Source organism: Ovis canadensis, chromosome 19 (genome assembly GCF_042477335.2).
Source record: "Ovis canadensis isolate MfBH-ARS-UI-01 breed Bighorn chromosome 19, ARS-UI_OviCan_v2, whole genome shotgun sequence".
In the NCBI taxonomy this organism is placed as follows: Eukaryota; Metazoa; Chordata; class Mammalia; order Artiodactyla; family Bovidae; genus Ovis; species Ovis canadensis.
In genome coordinates, this window is record NC_091263.1 from 26,259,483 (window position 1) to 26,275,833 (window position 16,351).

At 37.4% G+C, this 16,351-nt stretch overlaps 1 protein-coding gene across 1 annotated transcript in view; it reads left to right on the plus strand.

The window, feature by feature from the left end:
* Positions 1 to 16,351, plus strand: part of OXSR1 (oxidative stress responsive kinase 1) — an 85,042-nt gene that overhangs the window by 17,290 nt on the left and 51,401 nt on the right. The window contains exons 2-3 of the mRNA XM_069561485.1: positions 1,128 to 1,240; positions 9,005 to 9,113. Coding sequence (XP_069417586.1) covers positions 1,128 to 1,240; positions 9,005 to 9,113 — 222 coding nt within the window. The remainder of the gene's footprint in view (positions 1 to 1,127; positions 1,241 to 9,004; positions 9,114 to 16,351) is intronic.

Consider the following 16,351-nt stretch of genomic DNA (forward strand, 5'->3'; position numbering starts at 1 on the left):
TGATTCATTTTAGTGTTTGCATCAGTGTGATTGTCTTCTCATTCAAGTGTGCTTTTCCTGGCTCTTGCTGTGACAGTGTGATTTTCTTTTTTTAAATTATATTCTGGACGTTTAGGATATTAATGTTAGGAGACTCCTGATCCTATTTAAAATTTCTATTTTAGTAGGCAGCTACTCTGCTTGGGTTTAGTGTGTAAGTCCTGGCCTACTTTTGTGAGCTCTGTAATTCCTGTGATAATTGAGTTTTCAGAGTTCTGGCAGTGCTGTTCTCCTCTGCTTTATTCTTCTGGCCCCGCAGGGACTCCTGTTTAATCTCTACAGGTGTTACCTGGACTGACCGGTGGGTGTCTGTTCAGTTCCCCCAGCCCCCCAGCCCCCACCCCAGGTGTGGGGCAGGGAACTAGTTGTCCCTTTGGTGAATCTGGTCTGTTGTTCTCTGGGTGTGGGGTGCAGACGCTGCTGATGCTGATGCTGTGGACTGGTTGGGTTGTCCCGATGGGGATTGAGAAATATATCTTCTAGATCGCTACTGAGCTTCCCCTTTCACAGTACTTTATCCAGAAAGGATGTTTCACATTTGTTTGTTTATTTGTCTTTCTGTCCTGTTTGGTGGTTCTGGGAGGCAGGCTCTTCTGGTGTCCACTCATACACAGATAGGTAGGAGATAAAATAAAAACCCAGGGAACTCACAATAATGCTTTTCTGCACATCCTGAGGGTCCTAGCCAGTCCATCGACTTCTTTCTACCTCTCTGATTGTCTGTTTCAGATTATCTTTATGATTGTCTGTTGAATTATTTCTATGATATTTAATTGTATTTAGAAGAGAAGAGCAGGGAAATGTGAGCCTATACTAAAATATTCTAGAACTTCTAGAAGTCTAACGATTTTTATTTCGGTGTGTGTGTGCTGGTATTTCTTGATAGTTCTATGAATGGTCAAGGCTTTTGCTTTTACTGACACCCTACTTTTCAGAGTGTTTCTCTACATCTGTTGTTGAGTGTTAAGAACAAGTTAAGAACTATTCTTTTGTTTAAATTGTGTGCCCTTAAATTGTGTAGGAGTCAGAAATATCTTGTTTTAATCGCTGCCTCTTTTTATTTACTCATTTTATTTATTTATCTTTAGGGAGTGGAGCAACGGCTGTGGTCCAAGCAGCGTATTGTGCCCCTAAAAAGGAGAAAGTGGCAATCAAACGGATAAACCTTGAGAAATGTCAGACTAGCATGGATGAACTCCTGGTATGCACTTCTTATATTTCTTGTACATTCATGTTAGAGTGGGAAATAACTTGAAGTTTTTTACTTTTTTTCAAAATAAACTTGTGATTTCTTCATTAATAAGTATTGCTTATTGTAAAATTCATAAAAGCCAAGTAACTAGAGAGGAAGAAAATTAGTTACAATTCTCTCATTCTGAGATTGACACTAAATGTGTTGTAAGTGCACATTTAGTCATCTTTGTATTTTTATGATGATAATATCATATACTTTTTCTTGTCTTTAAAAAATTTATCATAGAATTCTATGTCTATAAATATGAATATGGTTTCAGTAGGTATATAGTGTTCTGTTGAATATTTCATCTAACCTGTTCTCTGGTATTGAATGATTTTTGTGTCCTCTTTATTGTTATAAACAATGCTTGCTTGCTTCTTTCTCTCTTTAAAATAGTATCATGCAGTTGTGATTCCTGGGTCAAATGGAGCATCCTTTAAAAGGCTTTGGCCTTCTAGGAACGAATCTGCATTCTGACCATTGATGCAGGATGAGAGATAGAATGACCCAGCAACATTGGCTCCTCCAAGGGTCAGGGAGAAGAAAGGGGGCCCCAAGAATCTAGAGCTGTATGAGATTTCTGCAGTGTTAAGAACCATCAACACAGGGATTGTTTTGCAGTTCTTTTATACTCCATGACACCTAGAGTAGTTTTAAGTATGTAGTAAGTATTCAGCAAGCGAAATAAGATAGTTTTTCCATATCATTTGATTTTTCAAATCCTCAACTTCTTTGGCTTAAAATGCAAATATATCTATCTGCTTCTGCTTTGTATACCTCATGAGGTTTTTCTTGAAGATCAAATGACATAGTACTGGAAACCATAAACCACCATTCAAATGTGAACTAATATTGTTAAATTGTTAAATAATTTCTCTAAGATCATGCACAGTTATAGTAGAAAGGGCAGAAACTAGGACTGGGATGATTTGTCAGTCCAGAATTTTTTTCCATTGTCCCAGATTGGGTTTAATTTGTAGTATAACTGTGATACAGAGATAATATAATTATATATTGAACTTTCAGCAGATGAGGCAGATGTATTTCATCAGGAATTGGTAATGCATATGCAGAAGCTGAAGAATTGGGTTGTTAGAGTGATCTTGAGCCGTTTGGTGAGAGAACACATACTTGGGAGGAGATGCTGATTGAAACACTATGTGGTGTACTTGGGTTTACAGCTGCCAGCAAGGACCTTAGAGCACCACTTGGACATGTGAACTGCAGTGATCATAAAAGATGCCTAAATTGTAAACTAATTCTTCTTACAGAAAAATGGTATTTTTAATCCATATATTAACACTGGAATTTGAGAAGTCCAATATGAATTCCTATCATTTGCCAGTTACTTTTCATAATCCATAAGGATGGTATAAAGAAAATGAAAGTCTTATTATTTACTACTTTATGACTAAAGCAACTAAGGCTCAAAGTTTAAATAACTTGACTAAGTTCATATGACGGTAACAACACTTTTTCAGTACTAGGCGTTAAAGTGTACTTTAACCTCATAAACATCTCTGAGATAGGTAGTAGCTCTACTCTGTAGATGAGGGAATTAAATCATAATAAGCAACAGAGTCTGGACTAAAAAACCAGGTTTTTATGACTCAAGTCTACTATTTTTTTTAACTTCATAAAATACTAATAAAATGATTAAATCTTAGTTCAAAAGTGTAAAGAGCATCTCTTCTCAAGTATCGTTTGACATTCTTGAAAGTAATATTTGTGTTATTACACTAGGGCCTTACTTTCAGAGGAATGCAAATTTGATATAGCTTAGTGAAAGGAAAGAAATTGGTTAGACCTTTATAAAATTTGTCCACATATTCCAGAAATCTTTACATTGCATATATAATATTTGCAAATTAACAAATAATAAAGATGGGGGAAAGTGATTTAAAGTGACTTCAAAATAATTGGCTTTCTTAAAATAATTGGTGCATATGCAGGTAGGATTCCACTCAACCCTGAACAAGCATCAGAAATAAAAAGAATGCCTGATTTGTGGTATTTGTGGTAGTGTTAGGACTTGAGATCTAAGTGCCAGTGGCTCTGTATCTAAAAGATACAAAGGCCTTCAGTTTATCTTAAAAAAATTATCAGCTCAGCGTACTCAACTTTTGATGTTGTGATTGTAAGATTTTTTTTCAAAACTGTCTTCATTATAATGCAGAAAGGATGCTCTAGGTTCTCTGGAGAGTACTGATGTAAACCAGTTACAGGTGTGTATTGTGCGTGACGGTTACTAGTGAGGAGGCAGTATATTATTCCTTTCTCTTGTCAAAATGTTTTCTTGTCTGACAATCTTTGCAAAAAGCGAGATCACAAAATCAGCTAGTAGTACATTTATTTTCTCCAGAGATTTTACTCACAGACTCTAGGAAAGGCATAGAATGCAGATGATTGAGATTTTTCTCTCCTCTGATAAATGCTTGGACTGGATTCATTGGACAAACATCTGAGGGGACCATTAAGAGGCTTAAAATGTCTTTTCTTCTATCATAAAGCTCACAATCTGGTTGAAGAGTTAAGGTTCTTGTCTGCTGTACAAGGCAGAGTGTGACAACGCCTCGGAAAAGTTTGAATACTACGTTGAAGTACAAGGTAGAAGCAAACTCCCAGTTACGAAGGTGGAGACCTTTGTGGAGATGTTTGTGTCCTGGGCCACCTGGGCTGGGAAGACTTTGAAGAGGCAAAGATGGAGACCCTGCTGGTCAAGGGTTTAAAATCAGCAAAGGATAGCATATTATCTAATAACGTTATGAATATGTTGATAAAATATATATTATATATATTAATGTAACTGAGACGTTTTCATAAAACAGTTCTTAATTATATTATATGGAACGTACTCTGATTTTTTATCCTGTTTTTGTCTATTTTTTAATGTGATCCACTAAGTTTGTTTCATGACCCATATGAGTTGCATCTCATAGGTTGAGGAACACTGGATTGCACAAAAAGATATTGAGACTCTAAATTCAGGGAATGACAATGGAAAGAAAGACACAAATTCTGTCAAAATTTTATATATTGAAAAGTTGTTAGTTCTAGAATGAGCACTTCATGATGGCAGAGACTGTTCACTCTGAATGGATGAATGAATGAATAAATTAACATACTTGGGGAATGAGAGTGTGAAGTGAAGGAAAATCAACTATGTTGGAGTAATTAGAAAACCAGGGGGATTGCAACACTATTTACAGTAGTTAGAACATGGATGCAACCTAGTGTTCATCAACAGATGAATGGATAAAGAAGCTGTGGTACGTATATGCAATGGAATATTACTCAGCCATGAAAAGGAATGCATTTGAGTCAGTTCTAATGAGGTGGACGAACCTAGAGCCTGTTATACAGAGTGAAGTAAGTCAGAGAAAGATAAATATCTTGTGTACTAATACATATATATGGAATCTAGAAAGGTGGCACTGAAGAATTTATTTGCAGGGTAGCAGTGGAGAAGGCAATGGCACCCCACTCCAGTACTGTTGCCTGGAAAATCCCATGGATGGAGGAGCCTGGTGGGCTGCAATCCATGGGGTCGCACAGAGTTGGACATGACTGAGCGACTTCACTTTGACGTTTCAGTTTCATGCATTGGAGAAGGAAATGGCAACCCACTCCAGTGTTCTTGCCTGGAGAATCCCAGGGATGGGGGAGCCTGGTGGGCTGCCATCTATGGGGTCACACAGAGTCAGACACAACTGAAGCGACTTAGCAGCAGCAGTGGAGAAACAGACCTAGAGAACAGACTGATGGGTGTGGTAGGGGTGGGGGAGATGGAGAGGGTGGGATGTATGGAGAGAGTAACATGAAAACTTACAATACCATAGGTAAAATAGATGGCCAGTGGGAATTTGCTATATGACTCGGGGAATTCAAACGGGCTCTGTGACAATCTAGAGGGGTGGGATGGGGAGGGAAGTTCAAGAGGGAGGGGACATATATATACCTATGGCTGATTCTTGTTGATATTTGACAGAAAACAACAAAATTCTGTAAAGCAATTACCTTCAATTAAGAAATAAAAGAAAAAACAAAGCCAAAGGGCAAAGAATAGAAATCGCGATGAATGAGTTTTGTTTTTTTTGTTTTTTTTGTTTTTTTAATTTTTATTTTTTTTTATTTTTTTGATGAATGAGTTTTAAAAAGAAGTGAACAATGGTCATTAAAACATGGCTTTAGAAAGCCTGAGGTGGAGCACTAAAAATTCCAGGCAAAGATCTGGTCCTAGCAGACATATAGGACTGTCAGGAAAGCATTTTCATGACTAGGAGTGGAAGCACTTAGGAGTGTTGAGGAAGCTGCTGGGAAATTTGAGTCAGAATGAGGCACGTGGGATCTTTGTTGCAGCATTGCAGGCTTAATTACCCTGTGGCATATGGCATCTTAGTTACCTGCCCAGGGACTGAACCCATGTCCCCTGCATTGGAAGGCAGGTTCTTAACCACTGGACCACCAGGGAAGGCCTGCCACAATTTCTTCATCTGTTTATCTGTCATTGGGCATCTAGGTTGCTTCCATGTCCTGGCTATTATAAATAGCGGTACAGTAACATTGGGGTGTGTGGTGAATCCTAAATTCTTGAACACAGTTATAATTACCTGAGACTTAAGATATGGTCCCAGGTAATTAAACAATGAAAAACATTTATTTTTCCTATTTTAATGTCGGCCTTTCCTATGGCTCAGTGGTAAAGAATCCTCCTTCAGTGCAGAAGAGGTGGGTTCCATCCCTGAGTTGGGAAGATCCCCTAGAGTAGGAAATGGCAACCCACTCAAGTGTTCTTCACAGGAAATCCCATGGACAGAGGAGCCTGGTGGGCTATGGTCCATGGAGTTGCAAAGAATTGGACACAGTTGAGCACGTAAGCTGTATATTGTCACCCTGCTTAGTTAACTTATATGCAGAGCACATCATGAGAAATGCTGGGTTGGAAGAAGCACAAGCTGGAATCAAGATTGCCGGGAGAAATATCAATAACCTCAGATATGCAGATGACACTACCCTTATGGCAGAAAGTGAAGAGGAGCTAAAAAAAGGCCTGATGAAAGTGAAAGTGGAGAGTGAAAAGGTTGGCTTAAAGCTCAACATTCAGAAAACGAAGATCATGACATCCGGTCCCATTACTTCATGGGAAATAGATGGGGAAACAGTGGAAACAGTGTCAGACTTTGTTTTTTTGGGCTCCAAAATCACTGCAGATGGTGACTGCAGCCATGAAATTAAAAGACGCTTACTCCTTGGAATGAAAGTTATGACTAACCTAGATAGCATATTCAAAAGCAGAGACATTACTCTGCCAACAAAGGTCCGTCTAGTCAAGGCTGTGGTTTTTTCAGTAGTCATATATGGATGTGAGAGTTGGACTGTGAATAATGTTGAGTGCCGAAGAATTGATTCTTTTGAACTGTGGTGTTGGAGAAGACTCTTGAGAGTCCCTTGGACTGCAAGGAGATCCAACCAGTCCATTCTGACGGAGATCAGCCCTGGGATTTCTTTGGAAGGAATGATGCTAAAGCTGAAACTCCAGTACTTTGGCCACCTCATGTGAAGAGTTGACTCATTGGAAAAGACTCTGATGCTGGGAGGGATTGGGGGCAGGAGGAGAAGGGGACAACAGAGGATGAGATGGCTGGATGGCATCACTGACTCGATGGATGTGAGTCTGAGTGAACTCCGGGAGTTGGTGATGGACAGGGAGGCCTGGCGTGCTGCGATTCATGGGGTCGCAAAGAGTCGGACACAACTGAGTGACTGAACTGAACTGAACTGAGCGCTTAAGCACGCAACAGGATTGTAATGTCAGTGTAGTAAAACTTTTTATAGGAAGGTTTCCCTGATTGTCACTCCTAATTTTGGATGATTCACCTCTTCAGTGAAATCATATAGTATTTAGTACTTCTCGTATCAGACTTTATTCATGTGTATTGTAAATTAGTATTTGTCTAACTTCTTCACCATACTGTAAGTTTTGTGAACATTCATCATTATACTAGTATTGCACCTGGCATAAAGTAGGCACTTGTTAAATTTCTGTTGAAAGCATGACCTGTGTTTAGACAGGTCTACTCCTGTGTCTAAAATCTGTCTTGCATATTTCATCCTTTTCTTTTTTTCTGTAATTTTATGTGCTTTGCACCTTGTACTGCTATAATATCCCACATCTTATAAAACACATAGTTCCCACCCACTCTGTGCAGACTTCTTGCCTTAACTGTTCTTTCCTCTGGAATTCTTGTAACATTTTCCTCATTTGGCATGTACATGCTGTCCTGTACATTACCTCTTATGTGTACATATCTTATCTATTCAAGTCCTATATAACTGTGCCAGGAGGCAGGTGTTTATTACTTTAGTTCCTCTTTCTTATCCTCTGTGTTTACTTAGCTTGGAAGACTGTGCTAATACTTAGTGGGTAGCAAAAATGCACACAACAAGCCCTCGCCATAAAAGAACTTACGTCCGAGTAGCGAACATGAGAAGAGAAGGAGCACCTTTCGTGAACACTTCTTATGAATCAGGGATTTGGAGCAGCTTTTACACAGTTGATCTTACTGAACAAATACCAAGGGTATAGGGCAAGTATATCAAGAAGTAAAAAGCTGTATAAAGTGCTGTAGGATTTCATTCATTCAGCAAATATTTATTGAGGGTAGACTGTGTGCCAAGCACAATGATGAGTGCTAGTAATACAGAGTCTGATCTCTCATTGAGCTTACAGTTTTGTGAGGGATGCAGAAAAATAAACAGGCAACTACATATGGTATGATAATTCCCACCATGTGTAGGAATCCACTTCTAAGTACTTGCTTGGTTGAAGTTCTCAGTTCCACAGGGGAGGACAGGCACATAAGCATCCAACTTTCTATCCAGACATATGTGCTGTAATGTAAGGAGATGTGCACAGAGCTTAGAAGCTAAGAGAAGGGACATGTCACTAAACCTGGGAAGCTGGGTGGAAGTGGTATTTTGGCTGAGATTGGCAGGGTGATTTGGTGTTTTTAGCTGGATAAAAATGAGGGAAGTGTACTTTAGGCAGAGGGAACAATAAGGTTAAGTGTGCACAATTAGAAGCAGCATGGCTCACTTCAAGTTACTATGGTAGGACTCGGGTGTGTGAGGGTAGTTTCAGTGAAGGCAGTGGGAATAATGGAGAGATAAGCAGGGCCCTGACCACAAGACTTCGATAAAGCATCTTATCACACCAGATCTAATTTAAATTCATAACTGAGAATAGTGTAAGCTTTGACTTTGGGCTCAGGTTTCTACTTTTGATTTAGTTTATGACTTCTTTAAAGTGAGAATTGTTAATCATTTCACAAAAATGAGATGAAACTATTTTGGGGGAAAAAAGCGCCAAACAAAAAACCACTCTCCATTTATTAGTAATTATCCTCTGTGACTGTAAAACCTGATTTCCCAAGATTTCTTCAGGGACACCTTGAAGTAAAAAATGTGTCCCAGTGGAGGCCTCTGTGGTACTGTGCCAAGGTGTGATAAATAGTATGTTTCTGGTTTCAAAGATTACTGGTTTAATGAGTGAAAGGAGTAGGAATCAGAATGGACTGAGGGAAACCAAGTGGTTTTTTGGTTTAACCATTCTTGAAGAGATCAGAACCATGAAAATCCTAAAAATGTTGTGACATCATCTTTGAAATTCATTCTAATGTTGTTTTAGGCTTGCATATAATGAATTACTATGTTTTCTCTTCTTTGTAGAAAGAAATTCAAGCCATGAGTCAGTGCCATCATCCTAATATTGTGTCTTACTACACATCTTTTGTGGTAAAAGATGAGCTGTGGCTAGTCATGAAGCTGTTAAGTGGAGGTGAGTAGAGTACAGTGAAATGCCAATTTCATGGTTTGGAAAGTAAATACAAATGTTCTCTTTGGTTTGGTTTTCATGGACATGCATTTGAGGAGATACTGAGATTACAGTATCTAACAATACTAGTGTACAAGGTGAGACAAGTCACATGTTGCATTTGGTTGTCATGCTTCTTCAATTTCTCTCAATCTAGGACGGTTCCCTCCTACTTCCTCTCTTCCATTTCACAAATTTATAAAAGGTCTGGTTTGAAGGGTCTGTCTTGTAGGATGTTCCACATTCTGGATTTATGTGGTTATTTCTTCCTGGTGATGTTTAACTTGATTTATATTCCTCTGTTTCCTACAAATTAAAAATTAGACCTAAAATGTTATTTGGACAGAGTATTTTGTAGGTGGTGCTTTGTACTTTATATTGCATCACGTAAAGAAGTAGTATTTGCTGTCTGGTTGTATCTTTAGTAGTGATGTTGATTTTGATTGCTGAAAATTACGACAGCCAGGCCTCTCCATGGAAAAGTTGGCTTTATTTCCCTTTGCAGCTAGCAAGAAGTCTTTGGGATGATACTGTGGCACTGTGAGTATCCAGTTCCCCAAGTCTTTGATCTAATGATTTTTAATATCCATTAACAATCCTTGTTTGAGTCAGTTATTTTGTCAGAGGTTGCAGGATGGTAATTTTTTCTTTTTCTTTTTATTAACATTTATAAAGTGGCATTCTTCGCTGTGAAGGAACTTTCCTTTATTAACTGGGACTTTTTGATTACTCTGTACTGTAATTCCTACTGAAAGAAAGTGAAGTCGCTCAGTTGTGTCATGTCTGACTCTCTGCGGCCCCATGGACTGTAGTCTACTAGGGTCCTCTGTCCATGGGATTTTCCAGGCAAGAATACTGGAGTGGGTTGCCATTTCCTTCTCCAGGGGATCTTCCCAACCCAGGGATCGAACCCGGGTCTCACGCATTGTGGGCAGACACTTTAGACAGGATAAATGTGTTTTTTTAAGGACCAATTTTCACAGTAAAGAATTAGTTTAATAATCACTGCCAGTAGGACTTGTTTCTTTTTTCCCACTGAGTGATGCTTTCTTTTTTGAAGTATGCTATATAAACTCAAGGATTTTTTTTTTCATATATTCAGTGCCTTTCAACCAGTTACACTCTTTTTTTTTTCCTTTTTGATGCTCAAGTTATCCAAATTTTGTTAGTGGAAGTCTCTTCAAACGTACTGTGGTGTCCTTTTGACATGATCCATCAATCTTCGATAACCTTGATTTTTGGTTCTGTATAAATGATTCACAGTTATTTTGCTTTTCTCAGAATCGGCCAGTATTCTAAGGAGCCCTGATCCTTTTTATGGGGAATGGTATTCAGAAAGTATAACTTGGATATCTGAGTACTGCTACTATTTTGTCCTTGCTTCTGTTTGGAAGAGCTTGGAAATATAGCATATTAAAACAAATCATAATTTGACATTAGTATTTCCAATTCAGATTTAACATTGCAGACCTTTAAAACTTTAAAAATTATACTTGCATCTCTTTTCTTTTACACAGAAAAATCTTGGTCCCCCGTATTAACATAATTATTTACTGTATCCTGCACTATTGTGTATACAGTTATTTCTGCTTTAGTCCTTAGAATAAAATGTAAATACTGCTAATTGCAAACAGTGGACCCTTAGTATGTATAGACTGTCAATTTTGTTATGGTTACCCAGAAGTCCATGCCATATAATAAATTAGACATTTTGCTACAACATGGATTTGAATGATGTGGCAAGATAGGACAAGTGAGTGATGGAGCTGCCCAACTTTCCCATCACTTTGCTGCTTGTTTGCATATATATTTAACATGGGAGCATTATTTTTCATTTTCAGTTTTAGTGTAGGATTACAGGAAAGAGAATCCATGTTTGTTATTTTAATACCATTACTCATTGAATACCTTACTTCCCCAGAGAAGCTTTAAAGAAAAGTCTGTAGGCTTTAGAATTAAATTCTAGATTTTCTACTTAGTGGTTATATCCCTAGGCAAACTCTTTGAACCTATTAACTTGTCTGTTAAACGGGGATGCCTTTCCTGCGTTTCAGGGTATTGGTGAGGAGTAAGTGAGATGACTGTGTAGAGCATCTACCACTGTGCTGACATGTAGTAGGTGCACAAGAAATTTTAGTCATTAATGATAATGATCCCTTGTTATTTGATGCTTTTCAGTGTAGCCAGAATCACCTTTTTGTTTCAATCCCATTAGTGACACACTGGAGAAACTGGATTGCTTTGTTAAAGGCCCTGTTCATATGATGGTTGGAAGCCTTGCTAACACCAACCACCTTTCAAGATGGTGGTCAAGCATGGTTCTTTCAGTATGGACAGATTTGGGAATATTAGGTAATACTGTATCTTTCGTTATTGATCACCTACAGCATAATTTTCTTTATATGTAATTTGCAAAATGTGTAATACAGAGTTTTTAATGTTTTGCTAAAAAGTCCTCTGATGAATAGGAATAAATTGCTTGATTCTCTGATCCACAGCTGTATGCCAGTACATCCTTTCTGCTACTTATAAGCAGAATGCCTTTAAAAAATTTGTTTTTGTTGCTTTTAAAGAATTCCCATTCCGTCTCAGTGAGTATATGTCCTGATCACAAGGCAGGATATGGTATATATAGCTGGGTGGGATGTCTTTGAAATGTACCTTTCTGTTCTTCCAGGTCTTAAGTTTCCTGGGATGGTGCCCAGTTTTTCCAGCATAGGACTCAGGAAATTTCCTGGGCAATAATTTTCAAATATGTTCCAAGCATTAATTCTTTTAAAGATTACTTTTAATTTTATGAGTCAACATAATCTTATATCTAAATGTTTACTTTTAGAATATTAAAAATTTTGCACCTTTTTTAGTGTAATCTTTTGTAGTTTTAAAGTGAACACATTTAAACTGAAGAGATACATTAAGCAATATGTAGAAAACAAAAAATAGAACTAAGCACAGCAAAAAAACTTTTTTAAATAGGAGGGAACTGTCAAGATAGCTCAGTTAAAATGGCTTTCATCAAATACTTATTGATTACCAATACTTTGGTGAATCAGTCAGTCAGTTCCTTGCTCTTATGGGTCTTATAACTAATAAGAAAAAGTTGCAATTAAATAATTATAAGTGTGTCGAGTGCCATGAGGAAGTATCAGGTATCATGGGAACAAGTATTAGCAGAACCTAACTATTGAGGGAGAATGGCTGTGATGGGATAGAGACTGCCTTCAGGAGGTGATGTTCTTCAGGAGACTCGAAGAATAGGTAATAACTAGCCAGGTGACATGGATGTGGAGGTGGTATCAGGGGAAAAATGGGAGAAAGACCCACAGATAGAGGGAACACTGTATTGGGGCTGAGTGGAGGCAAGATGGAGGAGAGTGGTGTGCCTTGGGATCTGATAAGGAAATCACAGCTAGAGCAGAGAGAGCGAGAGATGGGGACCATTGAGAAGCAGGGGCTCCATCTGAATAATTTAAAAATATAAATAGCCAGAATTAACACAAATATGTATAGGCTACAGTCTTTCATATTAACTTTTCCTTTCATACTAACTTTTCCAACCAAAATATTTAAAATGCATATTTTTGATTTAGCAACATTGTACTGATATAGAATTTAATAATCTAATTAAATTGTAAAATGAACTGCAACTGGCACTCTTAAGCCCATGGACCAGGAGGACATCATGGTTAAAATAAGTTAAATTGTGCCTATTATAATTATTTTATAATGCTTTCTTATAACTATGATATTCTTATCTTTTATAAATTAAATAATTGGAACTCATGTTGAGTGTTGAAATTTATTAGTATAGAAGGTTAATCTTTAGAAATTAGAACCGCTTTCTATCTAAATAGCTATTTCCACCATTTATTAGCACCAAACTGCAATGTAAGATTTTTAGAAATCAAAGTAATTAAGAAAGCTTCTGAAAGGAAAAGATAGAGAAGAATCTGTAGGCTTTAAAGGGAGGAACTGTAGAAATGCGGAAATCTAATTTAAATGCACTGTCTTAGTGAATTACTTTGTGATTTAAGGATACTCTCATCTTTGTCATCTTCTGAGAGAGAAAAGGTATGGGACTTCTTTGACCCTGAGCATGACCCAGGTAAAAAATACTTGGTATTGTGAGTGACAGATTTTGGATAATCAAGCAACAGTGAGGGTATGTCTGCTGATTTGAAATGAAATACTCAGAACAAGCAAATTTTGGCTCCTTTTAAAACTTATATGGCTTAGGAAGACGTAAGCAGCACCCAGTGGCTAAAGATTGATTAAAACTTGGTAAAAATACTGGTATCTAAAATGGGTGAATTAATTTTGGACTCAGAGTGTTTATTCATAAAACTAAACTGAGGAAATAAACATGTTGACTGAGTGATTAATTTGATTGAGCTATAATTGTCAGATTTAACAAATGTCTTGAACCAGCAACTGCTTCACCACTTTTTCAATATTGTTTTAATGTTTAGTAATGATTTTCTTGTACAGTAAAAGTTTTTCACTTTTTTTAAATGTTCCGTGCCATGGACTATGGAGGCAGATGTGAGATAGTTTGGGGAGTAGATGATCTACACTTTAATTTTTTGCTTCATTAAAAAAATTTGTACCAAATCCCTCTTGTTTTCCATTATTTAATTTACTTGCATTTACTTTAAAAAATTCATGGGTTTCAGTGGACAGTCTAGGTTGTTAAAGTGCAACTTCTTGGGCCCTACGTGAGATCTCTTGAATGGCAATCTTTAAGATCTGGGAATCAGCATTTTTAGCTAGTTTGCTAAGTAATTTCTTAATGTATTAAAGTTTGAGGACAGATTATCCCAATAGAACACTTCTTCCAGATTATGCCCAAGGACATACTATTTTATATGCCGATACAGGCTTCCTTCATTGTTCCTTTTCTTTAAATCTTAATTTGAATCATCCAGTGATAGTTTTCTTTTGCTTAGCATATTTTACCTTCATCTTTCTCTTAGTTTATATGAAGAATTGTATATAATTTTGATATTTCAAGAGAGGGGATTGTAGGCATTGTGTAAGATGCTGCAAGATGCTGAGGAAATTGTTTGGGAAAGAAGGGGGACCCTTCCAGGACCAATATTTGTCAGTTAAGGATGTAGATCTTAGTGGCATGACCATCCCTTCACCTATAAAAATCATATTCTTGGGAGACTAAAACTGAAAAGACAACTTATCCCAGGGAAGAAGGGGCTTCTTAGATAGCCTTGTTTGGGTATATCCATTCTGGGCATAATCTGAGGATGTGCATCGCTTTAATTTCCCTATTAACCACTGGGTGATGTGAAATTAATAGAAATCTAAGATTTTCGAAAAGGAGTTCTTGCTTCAGACTCATTTAAAATGCATATCTGGTAACTTTGCTGTGCCCTAGGGTCTTTGTTGCCCATTTCTTTGACCTCCCAGACTAGAAGGTCCCTGAAAGTCAGCAGTCATGCTCTGTGGATCTGGACATACTCTGTGGCACCTAATTCTAGATCTCATATACTGTGACTTAACTATTGAATGAAAAAATTGTGATTTAAATTCCTAGTAGGAGTTTTCCCCTTTGCCTTTCTTATTTTAGATATTCTTTACATTACAGTCATTTAACTCAGTTGGCATTTATATATATATGTTTTCTTACTGAACAGTTCTTAATGTGGCCTGGATTTCTAAGAAGAATGAAATACCTGGCCAGTTGGTATAGTCACTTTGCTCTGGGAGTCAATGTGTAATTGGTTAAACTAAACAGAACAAAACTTGTTCCTTAGTTCCCCTCCTTGTGGATCATAGTCTTATGAATCCCAGAAATAAAGAGGGAGAAAATCTTAAAAAAGTTACCAAGAATCTGAAGTCTCCCATTATTTGTCTACAGAGAAGAAACAGCCTGTCTCCTGCTAGAGGTGGGGCGTGGTAGTTGCCTTGCTTTCTAGGATGGGGAGGGTGGGATCTGGGAATCTTATTCTGCTTTTTATGACTTTCAACCAGTTTTCCTGTGTTCAAACCTTTCCATCAGTAACCCCTCACATCCTTCTACGTGGTCTAAGGTGTTTGTGTTCTGAGCCTTTCTGGAACTCAAGGGAAGAGATCTATGTTTTCCTAATTGATACACCTCCTCTGCAGGCACTGAAGTTTCCAATTTTTCCCCTCTACATACTCAAAGTTACTTTTTCTGCTTTCTCTCTTTCAGAAAATTAATGATGTATGTCTTTTGTTCTTCTTGTTTTCTTTTTTATTCTGGATTTATGCCCTTTTTGTCAGGCTTATCAAGTTAGTGGATTTCCAGTGGGAGCTGAAGTAAATGTGTTCAGTTCTCTCATGTTTTCAAGGATTTCATCTAGACCACTTCTTTCTCGCTTGGAAATATATATTTTTCTCTTCAAGTGTGTGCAATAAAAAACACCCACCAGGGCAAGTTTTCAACAGAAACATTTGCCAAGAAATGGACATTCAATCTTTTCAGTGTACTTTATGTTATATTTCAGACTCCTTGGCACAATTTTTAATATTGGAGATTATTTTGTTTTGGTTCTCTGATCTTTATGGGCCATTGTACTGCCAGAAATCCTACTGATCTCTAGCAAGCTTTATTTTTTTTTTTTATGGTAGATAACATTCTGTGATTCTAATTATTATGTACTTAGTTGCTCAGTCATGTCTGACTCTTTGTGACGCTAAGGACTATAGCCTGCCAAACTCCTCTGTCCATGGGGATTTTTCAGGCAAGAATACTGGAGTGGGTTGCTATGCCCTCCCCCAGGGAATCTTTTCAACCCAGGGATCGTACCCAGGTCTCCCACATTGCAGGCAGATTCTTTACCAGCTGAGCCACCGGAGAAGCCCTAAATTATTATATTGGTGTGTTTTCCCTCCCTCTGATTTTTAGTGGGAGTATTATTTCCTATCCTGGGAAGAATGAGATTGATTAATACATCTAGGCTGTTATTTATGGCTGTTATTTACTGCTACTTTTATTCCTTGCATATTTTTCTTTGTCTTAACCTGTTTTATTTCTATTACTTATTAACCTGAAATATAATTTTAACCTTTAAATTAGTTTGCATACACATGTGATATTTGACCTGAATTTCAGATGTATTTTATATCTTTATTTAAACAATGTTGCATACTCTAATCTGATGTTAAAAACCTAAATTGGTTTGTTACATCTTTTGCTAAAGTGTTATTGACCAATATGGTTTACC